General features: G+C 41.9%; 1 protein-coding gene across 3 annotated transcripts in view; it reads right to left on the reverse strand.

Moving 5' to 3' along the window:
• Positions 1–1,099: 1,099 nt before the first annotated feature.
• The window catches only part of MIPOL1 (mirror-image polydactyly 1), a 300,707-nt gene continuing 274,114 nt past the window's right edge, over positions 1,100–27,692 (reverse strand). For all 3 annotated transcript variants that reach the window (XM_074998812.1, XM_074998811.1, XM_074998813.1), the window contains one exon: positions 1,100–5,345. In XM_074998812.1, coding sequence (XP_074854913.1) covers positions 5,279–5,345 — 67 coding nt within the window. In that variant the 3' untranslated portion in view covers positions 1,100–5,278. The remainder of the gene's footprint in view (positions 5,346–27,692) is intronic.

A 27,692-nucleotide genomic window follows, 5' to 3' on the forward strand; every position in this document is an offset into this window, starting at 1 on the left:
TCGAAGAAGAGAATTTCTGAAGTCATCCTATTTTTTCAATTTACAGTGCTGCCAAGCAATCTGCTTACGGCCTGATCCTGCAAAGCCCTACTACTATTGGTAATACTTACATAGAAACTATTAAGCATTACTCCCAAGAGGAGGGGTCTGTAGGATCAGGCCCCTCGTATATTTTATTCATTCTATGAGTAAGAAATCTGGGCTACCAACATGAATCTTCAAATTTCAAAAGACATTTCTGAAACTACACATCTGCCATTGCAGTTAATTTTGACTCTCATTAGTCTGACAGTTTTTAATGTTACTTTTAAAAAAAACTTTACAAAGACTATTTTAATGAAGGGATTACAAATACGAAAAACAAAGGCAGGTAACTTGAGAGGCAACTTTGGAATGTATGCTGCTGGTTCAAATGTGCAAGCTTGAATGTAACAAATGTTTAAAATATTTGGGTTTTTCAAACAGTGCCAAAATAAACCACATCTTTTCTAAAGAACACATTTAGCTAGGCACCGGCAATGCAAATCTTTCAACCATTCCAAGTATTTGTTTAAAAGCCTCACAGAACACGTGTGCTCCCAACAAAACTGAAGAATGAAATGTTTAGACCACTGAAGCCCAGCAGTGAACTTAAAATGAAGGTAAAGTAAGAGAAACACTTTATTTTTTGGATTTGCTAATACATATTTATTTACCAGAGTAATGGAAGAAAAAAAGGAATGTTGTATACAGACCTTATGCTAACTGGTGCAATGATAATAGCCAGATGTATCTCCCATAATGCTGAAACTCTGTCAAGTATAATACGAGAGAAACTGCCATTCGCTTGTTGCAACCATTTTCTCTTCCTCACAGTAATTGTTTATTTTTGCACATGGGGTATAGTGCGCACACACACACACACACAAAACAGCCTTCCTATGTGTTATTTTAAACAAAGAGAACACGGACATATAGAAACTGACATCTAGATAGTAACTTCATTTTTGTGTGTGAATTAAAGCAATTACAATTCAAGGTCACCTAATAAGATTATTGATAAAACTATTTTAATATGGAAACTTAGGTGAATGAAAATTTTACAAAATGTCCTATTGAAAAAAAAACCCTTGAATATCTCTGTGACAACATATTGATTTTATTACATTATTTCAGTATTATTTCAGCTTATTTGTAAAAGCAGTCTTCAATTCTCACAAATTAATAATTAACTAATGAGTCTTTCTATCAGCTGAATATATTTAAAGAGGGTTATAACTGATTTCACCTATAGGGTTTCACTAACAAGACCGAGTGGGTTATGAACTTTTCAACTATCAGCAGCTTTCCCGACGCCAATGTACAAGACTATGGTATCAGATTTTGGTAGTGGGCTGAATGAAAAACAGTACTAAATGACTAAAGTCCACAGTTCTCTTCTGTTAAAGTTGACTTGTCACAATATTTTTAATTAGCGAGGGCTTAGGGAAGGCTTACTCTGAATATAATTATAGTGCTGAAAAGCATTAATAACATTCTTATCTAGTGTCAATGAGAAACTATTTACATATTTTATCATCATGTGCCTTGTGAATGGCTCCCAGTGCTGTCACTTGCTGCACCATCAGACAGAAAAATGCACAAAATTTCACGAGGGATATGAAATTTACATACATCTTCATGTGACATCAGCGTAATGGTGAGACTGCTTACACCAGTGATTATCATTGTCCTAGTCCTTGCCTATAGAACACATAACCTTACTCTGAACTGATGGCAAAGGAAATAACTCCACCAGGATGCAATATGATACGGCCTCATCCTTTCCCTATAAATTAGGAGACTGATAAAAACTATTTTTTTGTTATATAGTATATTATACCTTCAAAGTGCTGTTCAGACATTACCTAATCAGTCCTCACAGCAACTCTGTGAGGAAAAGCAAAAGCAAAGTACAATTATCCCCATTTTATACACGAGAAAACTTACAGTGAAATCCCGCTCACCCAATGAAGGTAATGGCAAAACTTCCCTTGATTTTAACTGATTCAGGAGTTCACCTGCAAAGATGAAAAAGCCCGATCCAATACCACTGGAGTCACTGTGGGTATTGCCATTCAAGCCAAAGGGAGCAAGAACATAAATAAATTTATTTAAATGGGATTAGTTAGGCATTTTTGAAAATCCCACTGTGCACCTACCTACATCTTTTGGTGCCTAGATACCCTCAAAAATCTGGCTGTAAGTGAAAACAAAAAGGAATCACGTGGCATCTTAATGAACAATGTATTTATTTGGGCATAAGCTTTTGTCGGATGGAACCCACTTTGTCTCCTCACAATATTCCCTAGTGAGCTTTAACACAGTGTGGTTTCAAGGAGCCCTATGTCATAATGCACTACGGAACCTTTTGTGCACAGCAACAAGCTCTACATGGACCTATAAATGTGAAACACATTAATGTACTTTAAAATTCACACTCCGCAGCCCACATTTCTGCAGATAAACAAGTCAGCAGATACAAGAGACCATTTCTGGTATTTTTCTGGTGTCCAATGAATAGACGCCAGTTTGACTTTTTTGTCCTGGGATCACTGTATCACTTAGGACTACCCTTATGAGAGAATCCAGGAGAAAATCCTAGGAACACCTAGGTAAAGGTGAAACCTAGGTCAGTCAAGCATAGATGATAACATCTTCTTTTCTCAGTTGGCAATTTCCCTCACGTAGAATTGGCACTAAGGTGCCCACAGTGTGTGGCATGCCACTCACTGCACCACTGGGGGCATGTGAAAACATTACAAAATGGGGAGTAGTTGCTTCTGGTCTAGTGAGAGTAGCACCCTCAAGAACCGAGATGGGCAACTATGAATAGGTGGGCTGCATTAGTGGCCCTCCTTCACCTCAGTGGGCTACAGTAGCCCATGATCCACTGGGGTTCTACTTCCCCCCATCCATCAGCCCCACTTGTGCACCAAGGCACTGGAGCCTTGAACTTCCCTTCTCCTCCCCTTCCTTCGTAGAGCTGGAATGCCATGAACAGCTGACTTGCAGCATTTCAGCTGTGGAAGAGGGGGTGGGGGCAGGTCCTGAGCATGAATCGGGTGATTTGTGGCTCCTCTGAAAGTGCTGGAGAGGAGGGGGAGGTGTAGGAAGTGTGGGCTCCAGTACCCCAATGCATGAGAGGTGCATGGGGTGGGAGGTCAGACAGGGAGTCCATGGGACAGATGGAGCCCTAGAAGGCTGCAGGTGGCCCCTGGTTCACAGATTGCCCACCACTGCTCAAGACAGTAATTATAGGCTTAATTTGAGCATAAGAGAAACTGGAGCTGGGTGCGGCAGTCATAGGTTCCTCTAGGGTTTTAACAAATCCCAGGTGTGGAAGTAGTAAAGGCTCATCTATAGTTCAATGGCTATGGACAGGGGTTGGCAACTAAAATGGCAAAAAGAGCCATTTTTTTCAAATTTGGTAAAAAACTAAATAGTTGAAGAGCCACAGTATATGTGAATACGAGAGGGTCCTTAATAAATTAGGTCAAACCATACCTTTTTGTAACTCCTATTTTAAGAACAGTGAACACACAATGATTTGTAATGAGATACATGTTTACTGCAGGACTTTCACAAACTTTTTACATATTCTATTTCCTCACACTTTAGGTGTGTGTTTGCAACACTATCTTCCTGACTTTCACGCTCAAATCTTCTCTCTTTCTGGGGGATGCTGAGAGGGTTATCCAATGTTTTGAGATCACATATGGTTTGCTATTTACATCTGAGTTGTTCATTTTGGGACTTGTAGATGTTCAATGTTTAGTGAAAATAATCAGAAGGGTTTTTTTTGTTTTGTTTTGTTTTTTTTAATTGTTTTAATTTGCAATTATAGCATCAGGAGCCACAAAGAAGTCCTTAAAGAGCAGCATGTGGCTCCAGAGCCATTGGTTGCAGACCCATGACTATGGAGGTCCAGATGCAATGATCATAGTTTGTCTTGGGGCAGAAGGGGTGGTTAGGAAGCAGTCCCAAGGTCTCCTAGGGGCTCAAGGAATACTATGGACTGCAGTTAAACCCACCTTGAGGGAGACCTACTGCTTCCCCTGCAAGTGGCCTAGTAGGTGGACTGAAATCAAGAGGACCCTAGATCTGCAGACAAAGGATGAAAAGAAATGCACAGTCTGACTGGAAAGCTGGACCCTGACTCTCCATATGCTAAAGAAAATTGCATATTGCAGGTTTCTTTGCTTCATTCTTCTAATCTCTTCTTTCACTGTATCTATAAAAAAAAGCCACAACCACTCCAGAGAGAAAACAGCATAGACATACAAAAACCAGATGAGGGGGCTGAGCAGATGCTAAGGGCTTCCATTTGCAGAGGCAAGGAGACTGATATAAAGAAGATGAGGCTATGCCTTACACAGTGGAGGTGAATGGCCCTTCCTTTGCAAGGGGGAGTATTAACTCCTCAGGGATTTTCTGACAGAGGAGAGGGAAGAAGAGTGACAAACAACAATCAAAATATCTTCTGTAAAGCTTCAACACTCATCAACGTAACTACATTTTTACAAATTCATGACTGTACTCCTTTAATGAAATCTAATGGCACATACGTGTTTATATGGAACTGAACCTGATCTGTAGTAGGATTTTGTGTTAACTATAGATATTCTTTTTAAAACCTTGGGTATACCTACTCCATGATGCAGTGCATCATTCTGATTAACAACTACAATCACTGCGGGGGAGGGGGAGTGGGAGAATTATGAGTGTGAAAGAGAAGTTAAGTATCACCCTCATATTAACACAGACTGAACATTAACTCTGAACCACTGTTATCAATTAAGAAATACATTCAATATGAAAATATTCAATTGTTTACTGACTGATAAGTAGCACAGAAGGTTTACATGCTGAGACTGTGCTTTACAGGACTGGCCCCTGAAGCAGGCCGTATGTAAGAACATGGCCAGATTATGGCTTACAGCACATTACAGCCTGCCAGTGAGAGAGGAGACTATTGTTAAAACAGCACACAAATTATTTCCACAGTACTCACTGATCATACCACAAAACAGCTGCCTAAAGCAAATACATGTTTGCAGTGATACAGCCTGACAAATAACACAACTCAGCAGCAAAGTGGTTAAACATTTATGATTTGATTTTATCTCAGCCTGGAATGTCATTGGAGTGTCCCACTTCTAACAACTATTTGCTAAGTTAAGGCTTTAGTGTTTACACAGTGCTGAATGAAGCAGCCTGGTCACCAGATGTGAATACTTCCCTAGGCTGGAGCTTTCAATCAGATCACAGTCCTAATGGTCCCTGCTCCAACCTTCTTCCTCAGGACGTCCACCAGTCTCTCCAACCTGAGATGGGGGCAAGAGGGGGAGGGAGGGAAGAAAATAAAAAGGCAGCTATCAATAGGAATGTTCTGGGTGAAAGAGACAAGTGTTTGCATTGAACCAAGCTGTCCTGGGGGTGGTCATGCTAAGAAACAAAGCTTTACTGTAAAAGACAGACACTAGGGTGGAACACAGACAAGTTTTGAGAGACTTTTAACCTACAGCCCAATCCAGTCACAATCAGAGGGGTATATCAACTCATCTTCCCTCAGGGTAATACATATGCTATCTGGGATTCCCATCACACACTGTTTTACACAGGGATGTATGATTAAATATTGCTGCAGATATGGCATGATACACAAGCAACACACTAAGATCCTGTGGCCGGGGGTGGGGGTAGGGGGGCGCCGGAGACGGACCTCTACTTTGTGGCTATTTGCCTTCAGTAAACAAAATACTCAATTGCCTTATTTTCTTTTAACATATACCAGCACTTGTTACTACATCTGTGTGTTCACTACAAGTGTTTCAGTAGCAATTCCACAGCCTGGCAGCTGTGCTGGTGTAGCACACACGTCTTACATTGACAGAAGGATTTTTTTTTTCGGTTAATGTAGTTCTCCATCTCAGCTAGATTGACAGAAGAATTCTGAGCTGCTCCTGCACTGGGGTTTAGGTTGACCTAACTACGGTGTCGAGGGTGCCAAATTTTCCACAGCCCTGAGCATTGCAGCTAAGTCAAACTAATTTTGAAGGGCGGACCAGGCTTAGCTTAACTGTACAAAATGCCTTGCACATACTGCACGTTTACTGCTAAAAACCTCATCTGTGTTTACATTAAATCGCTTTTCAAAATACATAATAAGTCCCATTTCAGAGTGGAGCATATAGAAGATGTTATTGCTACTCTCGTTCCTATGTTTTGAATTGATTACACAAAGAACAACACACAATAATTTAGTTCAAACCCTGCAACCAGGCCAGTGTCATCAATTCCCATGGACTTCAAAGCAGTGGGAGTGAGGATATTCAGTACCTCACAAGATCAGGAGCCCAATTTGTTCTTTATGGCACGTTGCCAAACCCCCAGCTTCTAAATTTGTCCAGCAGTTTGCAGTCACACACATTTTTCTTAAGCGCTCCAGTGAAAGTGCATCTGGGTATTTCCTTAGTTTATCTATTTTTAATGTAATCCTTCGAGAAAGGTTCTCCCATAAATAAACACATAGCATAAAGCTGGACATTGAGGAAAAGCGAATATTTGCAATGGCAGGTCCAGGCTATCATGTACACAACTCTCATGCTAGTTAACAATATCTGAGGTTTCTGGGTCCAATTAGCTGCATACAACACGGAAGCTCATCATCTTTTCTGGTCCAAGAAGAGTTTGTGTGTGCATGTGTTATATACTGAACAACAGTAGTAACATCACTACAGATGTACACATATATACTACACAACACCGGTAACAACCACTTATATGTGCATATATATTGCACAACTTCTGGTAACATAAATGCATATATACAACTATGTACTGCACAACACTGGAACATATATACAATATAAAAGTAATTCACCCCCACAAAGCTGAAAAATGCATTTGACTTAACGGACGTATTGGTGACTTCAGTGCAAAAGAATTAGATCATACTTCTTGGATTTAGTGGTACAAGTTATAACATCTGATAATGACTAATGTGCACAACAGGAATGAAACATTCAGATTTTCCCGTAACCTCTGAGCACCATGAAACTACACCTTTTATTGTGCTATTCAGATGGCTTAACGCCTGAAATTAGATCAGGAACTCACTACCCAAAAGAAGCCGAGGGGAAGATTATCCGCAAGCACCAGGAAATGACACACGGAACACTTGGATGGTAATACTTGTATTTTTCATGGTGAAGGTTTTTATGTCTGTGTAGTTTCACAACTGAAGTACTATCACACGTAGTTAGCGTTATCAGTTAAATATTCCTCCTCTTTCCCTCCTCCTATATATTTTTTATCATTTTTCTTTTGTCTTTTATGTTCTATAATTTCCATTATTTGCCCTAACACATCCATCTATAGGAGTTCATCAAACTTTTGGGAGTGAGGATCAAGCAGGAAACAAGTTACTCACCATGGCCTACACCACTCTCATAAGTCAGTTCTTATGCTGTTTACCTTAACCAGAAAGATTTTTTCACGCGGATAAGTGGGTGGACATAGAAGGCAGGGGGTTTTACCTCACAACAAAATAATAGGCCACATTTTTTCTTCCCTCTTACTTAGAAATGCATATACTTTATCATTTCCTATCTCAGGGACAATACTTAGAAATAATTTGGAATAGAGACAATTGAAAATTTTATGATGTAAAGTTTTTCTGTTGGAAAATGCTGATGTGTCAAGATCAAAACATGGAAGTGCATTTATTTTGTCAACATTTTTTATGAGAAATTATTGAAACATTTTACAGGGCTGAAGCAGTCCATTCAGACTTCATCATTTTGATAACGAATATGTTATTAATGAAATCTTTCAACTTTCAGAATAGTCAAAATGACAAAATGTTAAAAGTTAAAATGGTTAATCTGAAACAAAACGTTTGACCTTACTGAAATGAAATGTTTTAGTCAAGTCAAATGAAATATTTAGTTTCACAAAAACATATCACATTTTCTATTTTTCATCCGAATTCAGGATGTAACAAAATTTCTAAATCTTCTCCCCTAGGATGGAAATTCCATTCTTCTAGTGACACAAATTCACAAAAGATAAGGATCAGACCCACCATATTTTATTTGCTTTCCATCTGCAGGAGATGTGCTGCTTTCCACTGAATGGATAGTAGTTCCCTATCCTGCACCAGCCAGGAATCGCCTAATGTGTCCGCAAAAGATATGGGAAATAACCATGAAGAATAGCTTTCCTCTGACGGCTTTTTTAGGCTAAGGATTAAGATGATATTTTTAATTTTCACGAATGGGGGCTGTAGGCAGGCCCCATTCTAGGTGTGAGTAAGGAGGGTGGTTTCCAAGGAGCCAGTTTCCAGGGGTGCTGAAATGCTGTGCTTGTTTTTTTTCCCCCACCTCTAATCTTGATTGGCTTGCTGTGTTTTCTCTGACTTTCACCTGCTGCAGGAGAGCATGCTCTGAAATCTTTTTCTGCCCTGGATGGCCAAATGGCTAGTGCTGCCACTGGCTCAACACCTATTCAGGTCCACAAAGCTCAGTGTTACAAGAATATAAAGAGGGAAGGAGACCAGGCCTGGTTTAGATGTCACCATTCAACTCCTTTTACTTTCAGCAGCTGCTAGGACCTTTGGCTTTCACAGCCATCTTATTTATTGTGTTCAATAGTCCACAACAGCCTTCTCTGACACTTTTAGCACCTCTGAGGATTTCCCTCCTACTAGTACTTATCCCCAGAATGTGTCACGAAAACACAACCCGGCTATGGAACAAGGGGAAATGAAGAAAGTAGTCGGACAGACTGATACGCTGAGATTTAAAGGGCCACTATTTTTTGAAAACCAGGAAGACCTGACAGGATCACTTATTTAAATCACTATTGTATTAAAAATAATGCTGTGCAGCTGCATGCAAGAGGGAAAAAACTACAATGGTTTCAGTTATTTATGTACCTTTAAGATCATAAGGTAAACATTAAATAGAGGTCAGTTAACCCTTTGTCCTACAAGTGTGTTTAGATATGTAGCTATGATCACAATTTTGTGATCAACCACTGGCAACAGACCCCAAATTAGACAAGTTCGTGAAGAGATGCCCATATCAGAAGAAAAAAAAAGAACCAAAAAAACCAAAACCAGTGGGATGAAAGTTGCTGTCTTCTGTTTCACCTTGCAACTGTCAAGCCTCATTGAAAATAACGAGGCTTAACAATCCTAGCTTCTGCTCTTCAGATGAATGATGAGTGTGATCACCAAAATGAGGTATTCGGCCCCATGGACAAACCATGCAGGGCTTTTGTGCCTTTTAATTCAGTCCTCTACGGATTTGCATTTATTTATCATTAGAAAAATATTGTTAATAGCACGAGATTAAGAAACCACATCTCTACCATGGATCTAAAACATTCTGTGAAATAAAAAGTAACAGCTAATTATGAATTAAATCATAGAAAGTGAAATTCACCTCTGTGCAGACAGTCAGCAAAAAAGCCTACTTGTACCTCTACCATTCCCATAAAGTAGTGCTATGGCCTCAACCAATGGTTAACAACCCCTGGTACAAGTCACAGGGCTCACTTTTGGGAACTGTAATTCTATATGACTGTTATCCATCACATAACCCAATTCTTCCACCCTTATTAACATAGAATAGCGCCTTCCTCTGTGAACAGTCAACTAAAGTTAATGAGACTACTTGACTATTTGGGTATTACCCAAAGTGAGGAAAGGTGACAAAACTGGACCCCGAATGATTAGCATCTTTTGTTAGCTCAGGTGGGTGGCTGCAGACTCCCTACCTCTCTTTCAGGGTTGAGCTGTCTAATCCACAGTGAAGCTTGTTGCTCCAAATGCCATTCTCACGACAGAGGTAGCAGCCTAAATTCCATCAAGGGTGAGAGCATGCAGAGCTAAATGGAAGGTGCAGGGAACTAGCTGGTGCACCAGAGCTCTTAATTTTGGTAAAGTTTCTTTCATAAAAAAGGTAGGAAACCAATGACCTATAGGAAGCAACATTTATTACCCATTATTTTTATCATCTCTGTATCACACACTATTCTAATATTAGGAACGTAAGAATGGCAGTACTGGGTCAGAGCAGTGGTCCATCTAGCTCAGTATCCTGTCATCCAGCAGTGGCTGGTGCCATATGCTTCAGAAAGAATGGACAAAACAGGACTATTTACTGAGGTATCCATCCCCTTTTATCCAGTCTCAGTTAGAAAGAGGGACATTCAGAGAATGGGGTCATACCCTTGACCAGGTTGGCTAATAGCCATTGATGGACCTAGTCCTCCCTGAACTAACGATTCTTTTTTGAACCCAATTATATATGACAACACCCTCTGGCAATGGGTTTCAAATGGGACTATGAGTTGGGTGAGGAAATGCTTTCTTCTGGTTTTTTTTTTAAACCTGCTGCCCACTAATTTCATTGGCTGAATCCTGGTTTTTGTGTGATGTGAAGGGGTAAATAGCACTTCCTTATTTATTGTCTCTGCATCATTCATGATATGTCTCTCTACCATCCCTGCTTAGTCACCTCTTTTCAAAGTTAAGCAGTCCCAGGGTTTTTGCTCTCTCCTCATATGGAGGCTGTTCCATACCCCTCATAATTTTTGTTGTAGTTTTTGTACTTTTTCCAATTTAATTTTTTTTTTGTAGATGGGGTGATGAGAGCAGCACACAGCATTGAAAGTGTGGGTGTACCGTGGATTTACATAGTGACACTATGATATTTTGTCTTCTTCTCTATCAGTTTCTTAATAGTTCCTAGCAAAGTTTGCTTTTATGACCACCACTGCACACTAAGCCCCTGTTTTCAGACAACCATCCACGATGACTCTTAGGTCTTGATTGATAAGAGCTAATTTAGATCTCATAATTTTGTACATATGTATTCAGTTTTATAGGTTTGTGTTCATATATTTTAGTTAAGTTGCAAACACATATATTATGTTTGACTGTGATCTCCCAAAACAGGTTGAATTAATCTTTTCACTACTGTTGAGTCTTAGGTTATGAACCAATACCTTGTGGAGGAAGCGTGATCAAGTGGGGTTTGTAGGAATTTTATTCCCCTGTTACGTTGTATGTGTTTCCTACTGTCCTGCAATAACACCATGTGGGTGCCTCCGTTTCCCTAGGCACAGCATTAATGCACATTTGCAGATGGGTGTTTCGGTGTGATGACTTCTCATACGCAGGCAATGGCCCTCCAACGCTTTTGTAACCTAGGCAATCAGGTGACACCTTTTCCCTGGGAACCAGGACAAATGTGGGAGGAGGGGCCTTGCCAATTTGAATTTGAACTGAGCAGCTGGAGTGGGATCATCTGAGCTGACTTGAGAGGAGGAAGGAGGGCAAGGGTCTCAACTCAGGGACCCCCTCTGGGCCCACTCTCCCCATGATGGATTGTACTGACTGCTTTTGGTTTCTGTGCTGACAAGTCTGTTTTACGCTGTGACCCTGCCTTCTAAAAAACCTGTTCTACCTGTTGAATAGTAACGGAGAGATAGCCATGCTAGTCTATATACTATCAAAACAAAAAAGCAGTCCAGTAGCACTTTAAAGACTAATAGAATAATTTATAAGGTGATGAGCTTTCGTGGGACTGCCCCTCTACTCCCTGATTTGCTCACCTTGATAATATTTTTCTGATTTGTCAACCTTGATTACTATTTTTGGTTCCCTATGCCTTAATTATTGAGTCTGTTCTGGTATGGCTATGATCTGAAAAAGTGGGTCTGTCCCACGAAAGCTTATCACCTAATGAATTATTTTGTTAGTCTTTGAAGTGCTAATGGACTGCTTTTTTGTTCTGTTTTACCTGCTGAATGAGAGTCACATCTGACTGCAGATGGGGTGCAGGGCCTGGTGACCACCCACCCACTCCATGACAGGAGGTATTCTTCTGAGGATAACTAAAATGTATAGGACAATACATATCACAAAGAACAAGCATCGATAATGACCGAGTTTACTTCACCTTTTGAAGCCACCCAAATAGTGCACTCAGGAAGAAGAGATGTCTTCTGACCTTTTAGTGAAAATTGAACACGAATGACTGACTGGTAGAAATAAATCAGTTCTAATGCTAAGGTCCACATGTTCAAAGATATTTAGGACCCTGAAGGCAAAAGGCCTAATTGTGTTAGACATCTAATTCACATTGGCTATATCTACACTACAGCAGTCTGTCGAGAGCAGTTACTGTCAGAAGGTGTCTTTCAACAAAACTTCTGTCGACAGATTGCAGCCAGAGAGCAAAGTGGATCAGAAAAAGAGATCCTCTCTGCTTGGCCAGTCTCTTGACAGAACGGCCAGCTGGAAGCACAAAAGACACATGGCTTTTTTGTTGTCAGATTTTGTCAAAAAAGGTGTTCTGTCTCATGGGGAAGAGGCAAAAGACAATCAGCAAAAGTGACGCGTTCTGTGATTTACTGTTGACAGAATGCATTTTTAGAGTTGGCCACTGCTAGCTGTATCGACAAAACTCTCTAGTGTAGATGTAGCAATTGATTTTGATAAGGCAGGCACCTAACCTACTTCGGTGTTTTTTGAATTTCCAGTGGGCACTTACCTGTATCTTTAGGTGCATACATGCCTTTGAAAATCTAACAGAGCATTTTACGGGTGCGCAATTTCATATCTAAGTATTCAAAGATCTGTGTTAATAGAAAAAAAATACCACTGAGCCAAATTATGTCTTCAGATGGATATGTATGGCTTTGCCTATCATAACATCGAGTTGCACATTCCAAAGGCAATACACTCCATGCTTAAAGGTTGGATAAAATTTGCCATACTTCAAGAGCATAAAAAGTGAGAAAAATTCTTTATAGAAATTATTTCTGTTGTATCTAATTGAGTTCTCCTCCTAATAACCCTGCATGATAAGGACAGTTCTACAGTTTAAAGGCAAAGACATCTGCAATGCTGACACGAGTCTCTTTTACTTTAGCGTTAGATGTATTGTCTTAAAGATACTTGAATTGTGCTAGACCCGCGGTGTCCAATACGACTGCTATTCACCCCATGTGGCGAACTGGAAGCTGCGGTTTGGTGAATGAGTCTCCTTAGAGACGCACACATGGAAGTGCCACCCGCCCGTTCCATGCACGCGCCCCACCACTTGGTGGAATATGTGCATGGTGGCAGCAGTGGAGATGACTCTGGCTGGAGCTGCACAGCTGCACAGCTCCAACCACAGGGCCTGGTGCAGCTCCCGGTGTGGTTCCAGCCATGGGGCTCAGTGCAGTTCCAGCTGCAGGGCCCGCCTTGGTTCCAGCTGCAGCTCCAGTCATGGGGCCCGGCATGGCTCCTGGTGCAGTTCCAACTGCAGGGCCTGGCACGGCTCCAGCCCCAGGACAGATGCATTTACCAGTGTGGTTCCAGCAGCGGGGTCCAGCACGGCTCCAGCAGCGGCAACTCAAGTGAGCTGCTGGCAGGTTGTTTTTTTTTCCGTGGGTAGGGGATTATTATGAGCCGGTGGGGAGGCTGTGGCAATCCTTTAATTTGTATTGGACACCACTGTGCTAGAATAACAACACTCATTTTTAAAATATGACTTTGGAGTTAATTCTAGGCCAAAAGCAGAGGAATCTGTTACTGAATGTAGCAGCAAAACAGCTGTACTGGCAGGATCTGCTACTGTGATGCTATCAAGTGGAATAAATACTCCAAGAAATGCTCTTAATCCTTGAGAAGAGGTTCCCATCTATAGACACACACTGCCAAAGCAATCAGGTATTACTTTTCCAAGCCATAGTCTGGTGCTTGCTTATGCAGTTACTTTAGGTCTGTGCTCTCTTATGTACTCTGTTTGATTTAAGTATTGGATGTGATCAGACTGTTCTCAGTGCTTGATTGCTTTGATTTTTAGTAGCTTTATGGATTTTCCTTTTGACTCCCATGCACTGAAGGTGGACAGCAGATCTTCAGAAGCTGATGTTGATTCTGATTCTCAATAATTCTGAATTATATATAAAATAAATATTAAAATACATTTAAAAATTCTCCATGATAGACATGTCAGTAGTAATGCTAGGGCTCTATTTCCTGCTCTTCCAGCTAGTGTTTGGACTTACTATAAGATCTCCTGACGAAGGCTAAGAGACGAGCTGAATCAGCTCATCCCCGACCTCTGGTCCTTTTCTAGCATGAGCTGCTCATTTTTGTGTTAGTGACATGGAGCCACAAACCTAGAGTAAGGGCTTGTGTACAGCTGCACTGCTCCAAGCGGATCACTGAGGAGATGACAGCTCAGGTCTACCTAAAATTTACCTCTGACAAAGAATAGCATCCTTCAAATAGCCTTACATCGTAATCTGCACAGCAGTACATAAACTAGGCCAAAACAATAGCTTCTACTTGTAGATGGATGATAGCTGCGATAAAAACAAAACCCCAGGGGATTTTGAAATACTATATAAAGACTTATAAACCTACACTCTAACCTTTGGTTATCTGTTCCACAGATTAGATTAGGCTCAGACCATGAAGATGGCTTTACTTGGGTGCTTGCTGGCTTCTCATGGAATGCGTTTTGCTGACATAAATGTCTCACCCAAGCCCAACAGCTCTGACACATTCCATGATGTGTAGGAGGCAGAAGGCAGAGCTGGACATGTCTGTGTTTAATAGATCAAGTAGCAGTAGATACAATAGATTTACTGGATAAAGCCTTGATATGGTTTAGAGGCATCATGCTGCTTTCCTCATACATAATAAATATTCGTCTACCTCTTTTACATTACGGCTAGAAGTCTTTCTGAACAAAACTCTGGCTCAGTCAGAAGTTATAAACTGGATGCAAGAATTACAGAGTGAAATTCTTTGGCCTGCATTAGGCTGGAGGTTGGACAGGATGAACATAACGGTCCCTTTTGGCCTTTAAGCACAGGAAACTAGAAGACTGATTTTACAAAGTGAGTTAACTCCAAACCACAGCACACCACTGTGATGAACTAACCTGCTCCAGGAACTGCCACCAACTCCAACAGGCCAGCACTGTTTGTTTTTTGTCATCCTAGTATGTATGCTCCAATGAGGTTGCAGGTTTAAAGTTGGCAATGAAAGTTATTGTCTCACAGTTACACGCTGCCTAAAAACAAGGATTTCCGATAAACCCCCTTCGGCATCTTCTCCACCAGAAAGAATAAATACTGGATTGAACTTACATGTAAATGAGGCCAGTTGGGCTCCTTTCAAAATAAACCTGATTTACATGGGCCTTGGTTAAAATGTTAAGTATTATTATGTGGCCTACAATCGTTAATCCTGCCAAATAATTTTCCCTATCTCAAAGATGAGCCTGACATCAGCACTACCACATACCTTCTACCACCACTTCCATTAATTAAAAGTGAGTGCAAACCACTACCATTCTATTTTGATAGTGTGTTACTCCAAAGGGAGAATTAGACCCCACATACGTATTTGGGACTTAAGACATTCTTGCTAAGGATATGGCTGTTCTCTTGTTTTAGGATGCTTATAAGAAGAGCATTTATTGATTGCCCGCAAGACATTAGTTTGCTACAAATACGAAAAAAACCCTGAAACCACTAATTTACCACGTCAGCTGGGTTTCAGTACAACCAGCCTCCTATCTATGCATCTTTTACACCTGTGGTTTTCAAACTTGTTTTTTCTTGTAGCCCAGTTGAAGATAATTGCTCAAAACCTGCAACCAATGGTCCCTCTAATTTTTTTCATCCACATGTGGAATAAATTTTGTTATGTGCACAGAGGCATGTGTGGGTGTGCACCACCCATAAAAACACATGCTGCTGGCTGTGAACACTGTGGGCACACTGCTAATCAGTGGGGCTGCATCTGAATCTCTCCTGGGTCCCTGCCCAAGTGCTCTGCTTACAGGGAACACTTGCCTGGGACCCCACATAATTATATCTCTTGACTAAAGTGTGGGCTGCAAGGTGGATCTGGGGTTAGGGGCTTGGGGTACAGGAGAGTGGGGGTGTGGGCTGGGAGGTGGTGCCAAATATGAGGGGTTTGAAGTGTAGAACGGGGTTCCTGTCTGGGGGGTGGGGCAGAAGGGTTCAGTATTGGAGGTGGCTCTGAGCTTCAGCAGGAGTGTGGGGTGCTGGGAGTATGTGGTGCAGGATCCACATGGTCATGCAGGCTCTGGTGTAGAGCTGGGGATGAGGTATTTGGGATGCAGAAGGTGGTTCTGGATTTGGAATGGGGGGCTCAGGGCTGGGGCAGAGGGTTGATGCTCAGCTTTTGGACGCAGGCTTATCTCCGGTGACTCCTGGTCAGCAATGCAGAGTAGGTGGCTTCCTGCCTGTCCTAGCACCATGGGCCATACTGCACCCCAGAAGCAGCCAGCAGTAGGTCTGGATTCCAGGAGGAGGCACACATGTGGCTCTGAGCACTGCTCTCACCTGCAAGCATCAACCCCCCCCCCCTCCACCTCCCGTTCAATGGGAATCAGACAATGGGAGTGAGGAGCCTGTAGTCGTGGTGAGGGCAGTGAGTGGAGCCCTGCGGCTCCCACACGTAGCGGCAAGACTTGCTGCTCACTGCTTCCAGAGCACAGCATGGTCCACAGTGCCTTTAGCACCCCCACAGGTCACCTGATCGCCCTGCAGCAAGGGGACCCAGTGCCTGACAGCCCACAACCCACCACTGGGTACGTTAGATCCGTAACACCTTTTTTAGTCTGCATGCTCTTTGGAGCAAGAATTGCCTCTATTTGTTGTATTGTACCATCCTGTGCAAGTTGTTCACAATACTAATATCAGTGTTAATAATCCTGTGGCACCATACAGCTAACAGATTTATTGGAGTATAAGCTTTCGAGGGCAAAGACTCGCTTCACTGGATGCATGAACAAGACCACTGATACTTAAAAGTGGTGACAGAGTCTCATATCCAAAGGCCAGAAGAGACCATTAGATCAAGCGGTCTGACTTCCTATATAACACATGCCAGAGAATTTCAGCAAATTATCCCTTTATGGCATTGAATATCTTGTACAGTGGCTTCATCAGTGGCTTACTGCTCCCACATGTACTAGAAAAATCATTTTCTAAACACTTTCTTTATGTGTGATTTATTTTATATTCGTTTGCCACTGACAACTATTTCTTCAGATCATTTTGTTCCACAGTTGGTTGTCTTCTTTGTGGAGTTCATCTAAAAAGTCTGGCATTAGAACAAGTGTCTTGCAGTGATCACATTTTCATATTATTTGTGCTTACATTAGCAGGGGGTTTATTTGATTTACATACCAAATATTTACTGGAACAATTCTCACTGTCACATGCAAAAGGAAAAACTAGTAGTTTTGCTTTTCAGGTCAGATAGCTTTACCACAAAAAGCCTTTGTTCCAAAGTATTTATTGTTTTGAAGGGAGGAGAAATCACTACTTCCTATCAACCACTGACGAATACTAGTCTTTCATTTTGGTAGTGTTGTTTGATGTTATTTAAAAGTCATGAACTCTTGAAAAGCTCACTGTCTCTCCTATCGGCTCCTCACCCTTTTCTCCAGCACAGTCTTTCCCGAGAAACGCTGCATATGTATATAGCTGTGATATTTATGTGCATCATGGAGTTCAAGGGCAGTTTCTCAGCTGGCTTAGTGAGGATAACCACAGTGACTTCAACAGAACTATTAGAACTTACAGCAGCTGAGGAGCTGTTCCAAAAATGCTTCTGATAGGGTCACTTATTTTCTGCTGTGTCCTTTAATATGCAATCGATTTTACAAGACAACCCATATTCCTCTTAAGAGTGTTTAAAACAGGCACTGACCAGTGTCATAAGATATACATGCAGACAAAAGGCAAATTGCCGGATTAATAATTTAAACTCAAACTCTAAAGGTGGTTACAAGCCCCAAATGAGAGATTTTTTTTTGCGGGGGTTGGGGGTTAACAGCTATTTTAAAGAATTAATCTTTGTATTCTGAAGCATTTCGACGGGTAACAGAGCAGATAGGACTTATCTGCAGCGGAGCCAAAGGTAAGCCCTTGCTTAGCCTGTTGGGCAATGCCCAAAACCAGTTCTGTCTTTCTAACATCAAAACTGACTATCACAGTCCACTGTGCCTCTTACTACCAGGCAGGGTATTCATAAACTCTAGGATGATTACAGCAGCAGGGTTTGAAATGTCTCTGGTTGTTGCTATATTTAATCTTAGATCAGTGCCTGCTAAATTGAAGGACAGTGACACAATTTAGAGGCCCATTGTCCTCCAAACACAAGAGCTGGAAAAGAATGTGAATGCAATCATAGCGAGCAGGGAATCCTGCCCAATCCATGCAGGGCTGGCTCTCAGGCTTCTTACAGGGAATAGGCAAATGTCCTGCACTGAGCCACACTAGCAGACATTGAAAATTTTGTTGAGCTGAATAATTATATGTACGCTATAGCCCCCGCTGTTCCAAACCACCTGTGCCCCCAGGGAAACCTGGTAGCTGCCTACTAGTGGTGGGGAGAGCTTACGATAAATAAAATACCTCATGAGTACTGCTTAGCACTTAGAGTGGGTTTTACCATAATACGTCAAGTGCTTCACAAAGGCCAGTGAGTAACATTGGCTCTATTTCTCAGACGGGAAAATGGTTGGGTGGAGAAAATTAATTGCTCAAGTTCAAACAATAAACCAGTAAGGCCCCAATCCTACAAACACTTCATGCATGTCATTAACTTTATTCAAAAGTAGTGTCTTTGGGTAGGATTGCTTCTGTGTGCAAAGTTGAGCTCACGTGTATGTTTTTGCAGGATCAGGTATGAACAGAGCTGTGAAGAGACTCCCTCTTTCTTGGCTCTCAGTCCCATGACCCATCCAGTGGACCAGCTTCATATGCAGTGGTCAAGAATGCTTCCAAGTTTTGAAACCTCTCTGAATGGTAAGTATCAGAGGATACATGCTGCAGAATTGGAATTAATACAATGTCTTCTCTTGGCGATTTTTGTCCTCTTTAGAAATAATCAAAAGTGACCTCAAAAACTGATTATCTGAGAACTGTGAGCACTTTTCTAAAAACATAAAAATCACAGTTTTAACATATTTTGTGTTATTCAGTAAGCCAAATGCTGTATTTTTAAGGTCTCTAAGGAAGCTGTGAGTAAAAAGAGACTTTAAACTTTAAATGTTAATGCCATCATTCTAATGCCTCTCTATGGCTACGTCTACACTAGCCAAAAACTCGAAGTTCGAAGTGCCGCAGCTGCCCGCATGCTTATGAGGGGCTGAATATGTATTTCAGCGCTTCATTAGTAAACTTCGAAATGGCCATTTGCACGGCCATTTCGAAGTTTTTGGCTAGTGTAGACACGGCCTATAAGTTTAGACACACCTCCTTGTAAAACCAGATGCGGCCTTCTCACCTATTCCAAGTGAGCCCTGCCTCCCTTATGTGTGCCTTAAGCTACATCTAACTATGAAATAAAGTCAGACTTACTGAAGTTGACTTTTTACTGATAGATTTTATGAAGTCAAAGATGAGTGCCCACAAATGTTCAGAAAATTGACACAGTTTGTTTCTGTTGCCTTATCTAAGTTCGACTGCATCAGTAATGCATTGTGGGTACCTATCCCACAATACCAATAACCCCATTGCATTCTGGGTTTTTGTGCCAATGTGTTATGGGAAAAGTGTCCTGCAAGTAAGTGTGGGTGTCTGATATCACCCCAATGCACCTACCCCTGCTGCCACTGGAAAACAAAAATGGCTAGACCAAGGGATTTTGTGCCTTTTTTCAAGCTGTTTTCCACCAGCCTGCCCTTGGCTCAGTCAGTGGAAGTCAGTGGGAAACCAATACAGAGTGGGCAAAGGTACAATGGGGTCCACAGTGATCCAGGTTGCCAATGCAATCCATGACCATCTGATGCAGAAAACTGAGAGTCTGGGGAATGTGCAGCACACAGTGGATGGTTTTGCTGCCATAGGGTTTCCTAACTGTTGTGACAGATGAAATGAACATCCCTATTATGGCTCTGGACCACCGAGTCTCAGAGTACATAAACCGCAAGAGGTACTTTTCCTGGTGTGGCAGGCATTGGTGGATCACTAAGGTCATTTCACTGACATCTATATGAGATGGTAGCGCATCTTTAGAAATTCAGGTCTGTACAGAAAACTCCAGGAGGGGACTTCTTCCCAGACCAGAAAATCAAGATTGGTAACATGGTGATGCCCATAGTGATACTGGTGACCCTGCTTACCCTCTTCTCTCTTGGCTCATGAAGCCATACACAGGCACCATGGACCACAGCCAGGAGCGCTTCAACTACAGAATGAGCAAGTGCAGAATGGCGGTGGAATGTGCCTGTGGCCATTTAAAAGTCAGGTTCAGGTGACTTTTGACCCATTTTGACCTTTTCAAAATCAACATCCCCAGCGTGGTCGCAGCGTGTTGTATTCTCCATAAGATTTGTGAACCAAAGGGGGAAAATTTTGTGCCAGCCTGGGTTGCAGAGGAAGATGCCATGAGCAGGGCTTATGCAGAGCCAGACACAAGGGTATTCACCAATTCACATGCAGAAACAACAGCTATCAGGGAGGCTTTGAAAAAATAGCTTTATGAATGAGCAAACAACCACATGAATCTGCTAGATTTAACTATTGTGACACCACCTCCACCCCCCATAATGTGTGCTTGACCTTTCTGAAACCACTTCCAACTGCACCCCACCCTGTGTGAACCAATAAATGACACTGTGGTTTTCACAAAAAACATTCTTTTTATTTAGGGGGGAGGAGGGTGAAGGGGCAGATGAGGCGGGGGGCACGAAACAAGGGAATCCTGGCATTGTGTGGTGGAATGTGAGACTTTTCCAGTGTAGAGAGGTCCTGGGCATGGAGCAAGAGGCTGCCCTTGCCCTCCCCAGGGCTTTCAGGGACTCTGATGAAGCGGGGGTCAAGCCATACTGAGGGGAGGCCAAGCAACAGGCTGTGCAGGCCACATAATGAGTCCTGTGGTAGGCAACCCTCAGTAGTCTCAGCATGGAACTCAGGGTCTCGGCTTGCTCCCTGGAAGCTGTCAGAAGCTCTGCCAAGTCCTTGTTCCTGCACTGGAGCACGGTTTCCTGCCACTGCTGTGTCCACTTTTCATTAGCAGCAGCTTTGGCTCACTCCATCAGCCTTTTCAAGTTGCTGCAGGATGATGTCCTTTTTGGATCTCTTTTGTCACCTAATGGAAGCAACCCTGTCTTCCTGACACACACTGACTGCTGAAGCATGAGCTCATGGGAATAAGGGGACTTCGAAGCAGGCGGGGCCCTTTCGAAAAGGAGCCCCGTCTGGACGCGCCACGCAGCGGCGAGGCGCATCAATTTCGAAGCGCAGCTGCCGCCCGCATGCTAATGAAGCGCTGAATATGCATTTCAGCGCTTCATTAGTGAACTTCGAAATGGCCATTTGCAGGGCCTGCAGAGCCTGGCAGTCACATGGCAGAGAAGAGAGGTTAACCCTGCCAGTCACGTGGCAGGCTCTGGGCAGAGGGGTCATCCCTGTAAACTGTAAAGCATGGAAAAAGAGTTTCTCAGAGGCTCCTCATTAATCCCGTGCAGGAGAAAAGCCTGCAGTGTGGTTGCAGGGCAGAAGGTCAGAAGAGCCTGCCAGCTATGTGGTGGGGAGAGACGGAGAGCCTGACAGCCATATGGTGAGGCACTGCAGTCCTTGGAAATTTAAATGGCCAGGGAGCAGTGCAAAAACCTCTAATGAAACTTCCCATGCGTCTTTTAGGTTGCAGAAAGACACATCAGCCTCCTAAGAATAAGAGACAGTGAAAAAGACAATATGCTCATAATCTGTGAGCACAGGTTGGAAAATTTGCCAGAATGCTGTGTGATGCCATGATACCAGTTTAAGTACTGGTTGCCTGGTGTGGCAAGCTGTCCTATCATGAAAGCTGCAGTAAGTCAGGCCTCCCCAAAAACGTTATGCGAAAAATAAGAGTACCTGGCTGAGATGTTTATGGAGATCTCAAAAAAGGGTAAGTGCACCATCCCCAGAAATATTAACAAGCTTTTCTAAGGGACATAGATCCACTGTGCCTGAGCCCCAACCTATTTGTAGCAGTTTAAAAAATGTTTTCCATAGAACATTTCTACGCCAACTCAGAAATGTTCTACCTCAACTCAATTGCAACCTGCTTGTAGCGCTCTAAAATAATATTCACCAGAACAGCCCACTTCACCATTGCTGGACACCAGAGCTTCAGGTGTTAATGAGAAGGAGATTGGTTCGAGGTCGAGTGTGAAGAGCTCTAGGCTGCCAGGACCAGCCTCCTTGGGCACCTGCTGAACATCAGCGTCCTCCTCTTCATTGGCTTCCTGTTCCCACTCTCTGCTCCCACCGGAGTCCTGAGGACAGTCTCCTGAACAGTCTTTGTTAGCTTCGGGGACTATGGTTGTGTCCCTCCTAAGAATGGCATCCAGCTGCTCATAGTACCAACACATCTTGGGAGATGACCCAGATCGCCCACTGGCTTCTCTCACTTTGTGATAGCTCTGTCTGAGCTCCTTTACTTTGACCTGGCATTGCTGAGCATCTCGAACATACCCTTTCACAATTCTGCCCCATGAAATCTTCTCATAAATGCCCACATTTAAGTTGCTGACTCACAGTCACTGATTCTTCAACTCACACTGAAATGAGATCCAGGATCTCACTGTTCCATGCTGGAGGTCTTTTGTGACCCTGACAATGAAAATCCTGAGAAGAATCCTGAGTAGGCATGATGGTTAGATGACTTGATGTGACGGCAAAATGTTATGGATGGCTCCTGAGGTGCTCTACCAACGCTAGTCAGAAAGAAAATGAATTCAAATTCCTGGGCTTCCTGTTACCTACTTTTTGCACACCTGGACAGCAATGGAGGTGAAAGCAGCCAGAAAAGATACCTGTGGGCCACCACTGTAGGCCAATAAAATTGATTTAAAGTAAAATGTTGTTTCCACACTAGCATTAATTTGATTTGTTTGACCTTTTAGATTCAAACTTGGCATTATGCCACCTTGGAGGGTTGGTATGAGAAAGTCAACCTTAGCTCCCCCTTAAAATCAACTTAATGGTATTTGCAGTGAAGACGATCACATTGTAAAATTGAGCTAAGCACCCTAAAATCAACTTATGAGGTTTGCAAAATTACAAATCCTGTTACACTGCCCAGGTATTTCTCAAGCACAGCCCATCAAGATGTAGTTCTGGTGGTCTCTGCTTAAAATACTAAACACTCTCTTGACACTGTAAACAATGAAGACAAGAGTATGTTATTTCTTGATTCTGTGCACATTTTATAAATACTGACATTGACTGATTGGCTTTAGACAGCTATATTTTTTGTTCTCCCCTCTCTTAGGTAGGCATACCATTATGGCTGAAGCAATGCAGAACCTGTGGAGTAAATTTTTTCTCTACAAAACCACCATCAGAACTCCTTAAATATAGTTTTAGAAAAAAACATTTTTATACAGCTGTAATGTGTTTTAGTTGATTTTCCTGCGGGGCATCACTGAGGTGATGTTGCCCAAGTTGAATTGGCAGAGATGGTGCTGCAGAGAGATCAAATGACAATGAAAATGGGTTTGGAGGCAAAGGAAAGTAGTCATTTAAGCTCTCACTGGTGACAACAGCCTCATGGCAGGTGCAGATGAGTAACCCAAACTGCCCAACATTCTGGCAAAAGCCAGCGGCATATACAGGTTGAATCTCTCTCGTTTGGCACCCTTGGGACCTGACCTATGCTGAACGAGAGAACTTGCCGGACCATGGGAGGTCAATATTGTGAAGCAGCATTACCAACACTTCCACTGCTTACTGGGCTCTTAGAAGACATTTAGGGTACAAATTACAGCTAAATAATAGCATGCAACACTGAAAGCCAGGAATGGGGGATGTAAACAAACTTTATGGGATCATAGGGAACTTGGCCACACCTATGATAAATGGTTGTCCACTTAACTAAAATCATGCTGGATTACAGATGCTGCCAGATGAGAGGGTTCTGGATTAGAAAGTTCAACCTGTACTGAATTTCCCATAGACCTTAAAGCATCTCTGGATTAGAAGGTATTCACAGGCAGTCAAATCCTGCAAACCATTTATTGAAAAAATAGCCACAGACTATTTATTAATACAGTAAACACTTTCATATCCAGCAGTCCTGGGACTGGGAGGTTGCTGGATATTCAGATATTCTGGATAATAGAGCGGTATACATAGCAATGCATAACACTAAATAAAAACAAGATTAGATATTAAACAAAAACGTATGCAGAGTACTTTATTTACCAACAACAGTAGTATTGTACATTGTAACCTTATACTGTATTTGCTGTATTTATTTGTACAGTAAACTCTCAAAATACATGACTTTGATTTGCGCTTAACTTGTATTAATGTGAGTTGAGCACAACTCAAAGCTGCTCTGCAGCTGTCTGCCCGTCAGGCTAGCCCAGCTGGTGGAAGCCAGTCAGGCAGACAGCCACCGCTGCTGGAGAAGCCAGGGAGAAGTGTCACCTGGCTCCCAGAGTGGTGGAGAGCAGGCAACCAGGCAGCAGTTTCCTGGTTTCCCCAGGGCTGCCGCTTGGTTCCCAGATCCCCCCACCATACAACGCTTGCAGAACCTGGGAAACTGACCAGCACATGGCAGGTCAGTTTCCTGGGTCCTGCAAGCGGCAGGGAGACAGAAACCAAGTGGCAGCCTGGTTCCTGGCTCCCCTGCACTGGCAGGACCCAGGAAACTGACCAGCCATGTGCTGATCATTTTTCCAGGTCCTGCAAGCGGCAGGGAGATGGGAACCAGGCTGCCACCTGGTTCCCACTCCCCACCACAATGGGAGCCAGGAAACTGACCAGTCCTGGTGGGTTGGTCAGTTTCCCAGTTCCTGCAAGTCCAGAGTAGCCAGGAACCAGGCTGCTGCCTGGTTCCCATCTTCCCTGACTTGTGTAAAATTTGAGTTACACAGGGGTTGTGAGGATCACAAACCCTGTGTAACTCAGGGGTATACTGTATTGACTTTCACTAAACTGTACTTATGGGAAATGTAACTAAAATTTATGGTTAAAATAACAGTTACTTGAGAATTCTGGATGACAGAATGTCAGATATTGAAGAGTTTACTGTAATCTCTCAATAACGTACAGAAAATGCCATCTATGAACCATTTCTCTACCTACATTATATTTTTTAATGTTTAAAAATACTTTTGGTGGGCGTTATTATTGGGGAATATTTACATTATGGTGGCTTTGATGGCAATAGTAGCCCTTTGTGCTGGGTGCTATACGGCCACAGACAAGAATGCAGAGGTGATCGGTTGCACACAATATGAAAAAAAAAGGACTGTAAAAGCATTGCTAGAGGATTAACATTACTCAGCAAAATGTGCCATCTGCACATGCATGGAACTCTCCCCAAATTATGCTGCAGACATGCTGCCCCTCCACATGAGTTCCTTGTTTAAAATATTAGAACCTGCTCGGTGTCGTGGGAAAAGTTGACTGCTCGTTTAGTCACTTAATACTGGGTTAGAAACCTGAACAACTACTTTTTCTTCATAAAATTAGGGAGGCTCTACTTTCACAAAGCACTTACACCACTGGTTAACTTTAAGCAAGTGAGTAGTTCGACTGATTTAAAATCTGTTTAAAGTTAAGCATGGTCTGATCTGCTTTGCTGGATTGGGGCAATCGTCATTTCCATTAGCATTGTAAAGAAGAAGAGTGAGTAGCCCCACCATTCAGTGAAGCTTGATAAATAATTCATAAGCCAGTAAGTCTGAATTTTTGCAGGGTTTTTGCAAATACAGTTTTGTCTGGCTGCAGCACTCAATCGTTCACATGTTTTCGGTAATAATTTCAGCGTTATTAAAATAAAACCTGTATTCTTTCTTTGTAACAGACAAGTCACAAATAAATTATTTTTTTTTACCTTTTTTATAAATGGCTCTGGCAAGAAATTGAATATTATTTAGCAAGAAGAATACAAATGACATGGATATATTTTGTTTGGAAAGAAATTTTTAATGACTATTGAGACACTTTTTCATCTGCAAAAAAGTTTCACATAAAAGTTTTCTCATTTGTCTACAAGGGTTATTTAGGATGTTTTCAAAAAGGAAATTTAATAGCTTGTCATTGAAAAGTTGACTATATGGTCTGAAATACTATATAAATATACTTACTGGTACTGGACAAAGTGTATAGCGCTAAGATCTAATGCATTATGGTCTTACTAAATATTAGTCTTTGATAGTCTGGTTTATACCATTTATCTCAACTATGCCAACATTCTGATTTATTTTTCTGAAGAATTCCACAACAAGTTGATGTTATATTCTACTAGCCCTAAAGCTAGTTTTTCCAATTTACTGAGTATTGTTAGTATATTTTGTTACTGATAAATCAATAAAACCATGTTGTCATGTATGAGCTTCCAGCTCAGTGAAGCAGCTATAAGCAAACTGTGAATGAACACATAGGTTTAAAAGAAAAATAAAGGATGCTATGATTATGTTGACACTGAAAACATTTGATTTTCATAGCCTACATATTACCGTATAGAAAAAAATAAGTTGTAGCACTGCCTGCCTTGAACATGAAGATGAAATACTTAAATGACAATAAATATTTGTGTTTAGATCCCACTTTTTCATGTTTAAAAACAATTAATTGTGAGGATCTGTGTTGCAGATCATATCTCATAGAAGACAAGTGAATTAAGTCATGTGAACAAACAGCTAAACACCTGACTTAGGCTATGGTTACACTTAAAATTGTGCAGCTATAACAGTCAGTGTAGACACTTACTATAGTGATGGAAGAGGTGCTCCACCACTGTGGGTAATTTATCACTTGTTGAGATAGTAGTTAGGTTGACGGAAGATTCTTTCACGAACCTAGCAATGTTTACATCAGGGGTTAGAACGGTTTAGCGAGATCTCCCCAGAGCGTGAATTTTTCACACTCCCAAGATACACAGCTATGACAAATGTAACTTTTCAGTCTAGACCAGCCTCAGATTCTGAGCTTGATTCTGCATCCCACATGCATCAAAAATCCATGGAGGCTATGTAAGACTAGTGTTTGCAAGGAATGCAGGAAAAGCCTTTCTGTAAATTCCTTGATAATAGACTCTTGATTTCATTCTTATGCAGAATACTGAAAATAATTAATTGTAGGTGTCTGACAAAGTGGGTTTTTGCCTACAAAAGCTTATGCCCAAATAAAGACATTAGTCTTTAAGGTGCCAAGGACTCCTTATTGTTTCTACTAAACATGACATTGCCATCATTGGAGGTTTTAAGTAAACAGATTGTATAAATACCTGCCAGGGATGGTCTTTCCTGGTGTTCCTTTTATGTAATTCTATAACCACATATTCTTCAATGAGCGTCTTTTGCCAGGCTGCAGGAGATCGTTTATTTTTGTCCTCAAAATTACATCATTAAAAGTGGCTACTGCTTTACATTCAGATCAGCCAAGAAGGGATGAGTCATCTCTCTTTGCCGCTAGTTATGCCTCAAGTATCATCCTGTTCACCAGCGCCACGTCTACATGAGAGGCTTTTCCTGGCAAAACTGGACTTTTGTCAGGAAAAACTGTGGAGCGACTCTATAGAAAATGTGCTTTGCCGACAGTTTGTTAACAAAACCCAGCACATCCGCTGGCAGCATCATACCTCTCCCCATTCAGGTATAACA

The sequence above is a fragment of the Carettochelys insculpta genome, chromosome 6, assembly GCF_033958435.1.
Source record: "Carettochelys insculpta isolate YL-2023 chromosome 6, ASM3395843v1, whole genome shotgun sequence".
Taxonomy (NCBI): Eukaryota; Metazoa; Chordata; order Testudines; family Carettochelyidae; genus Carettochelys; species Carettochelys insculpta.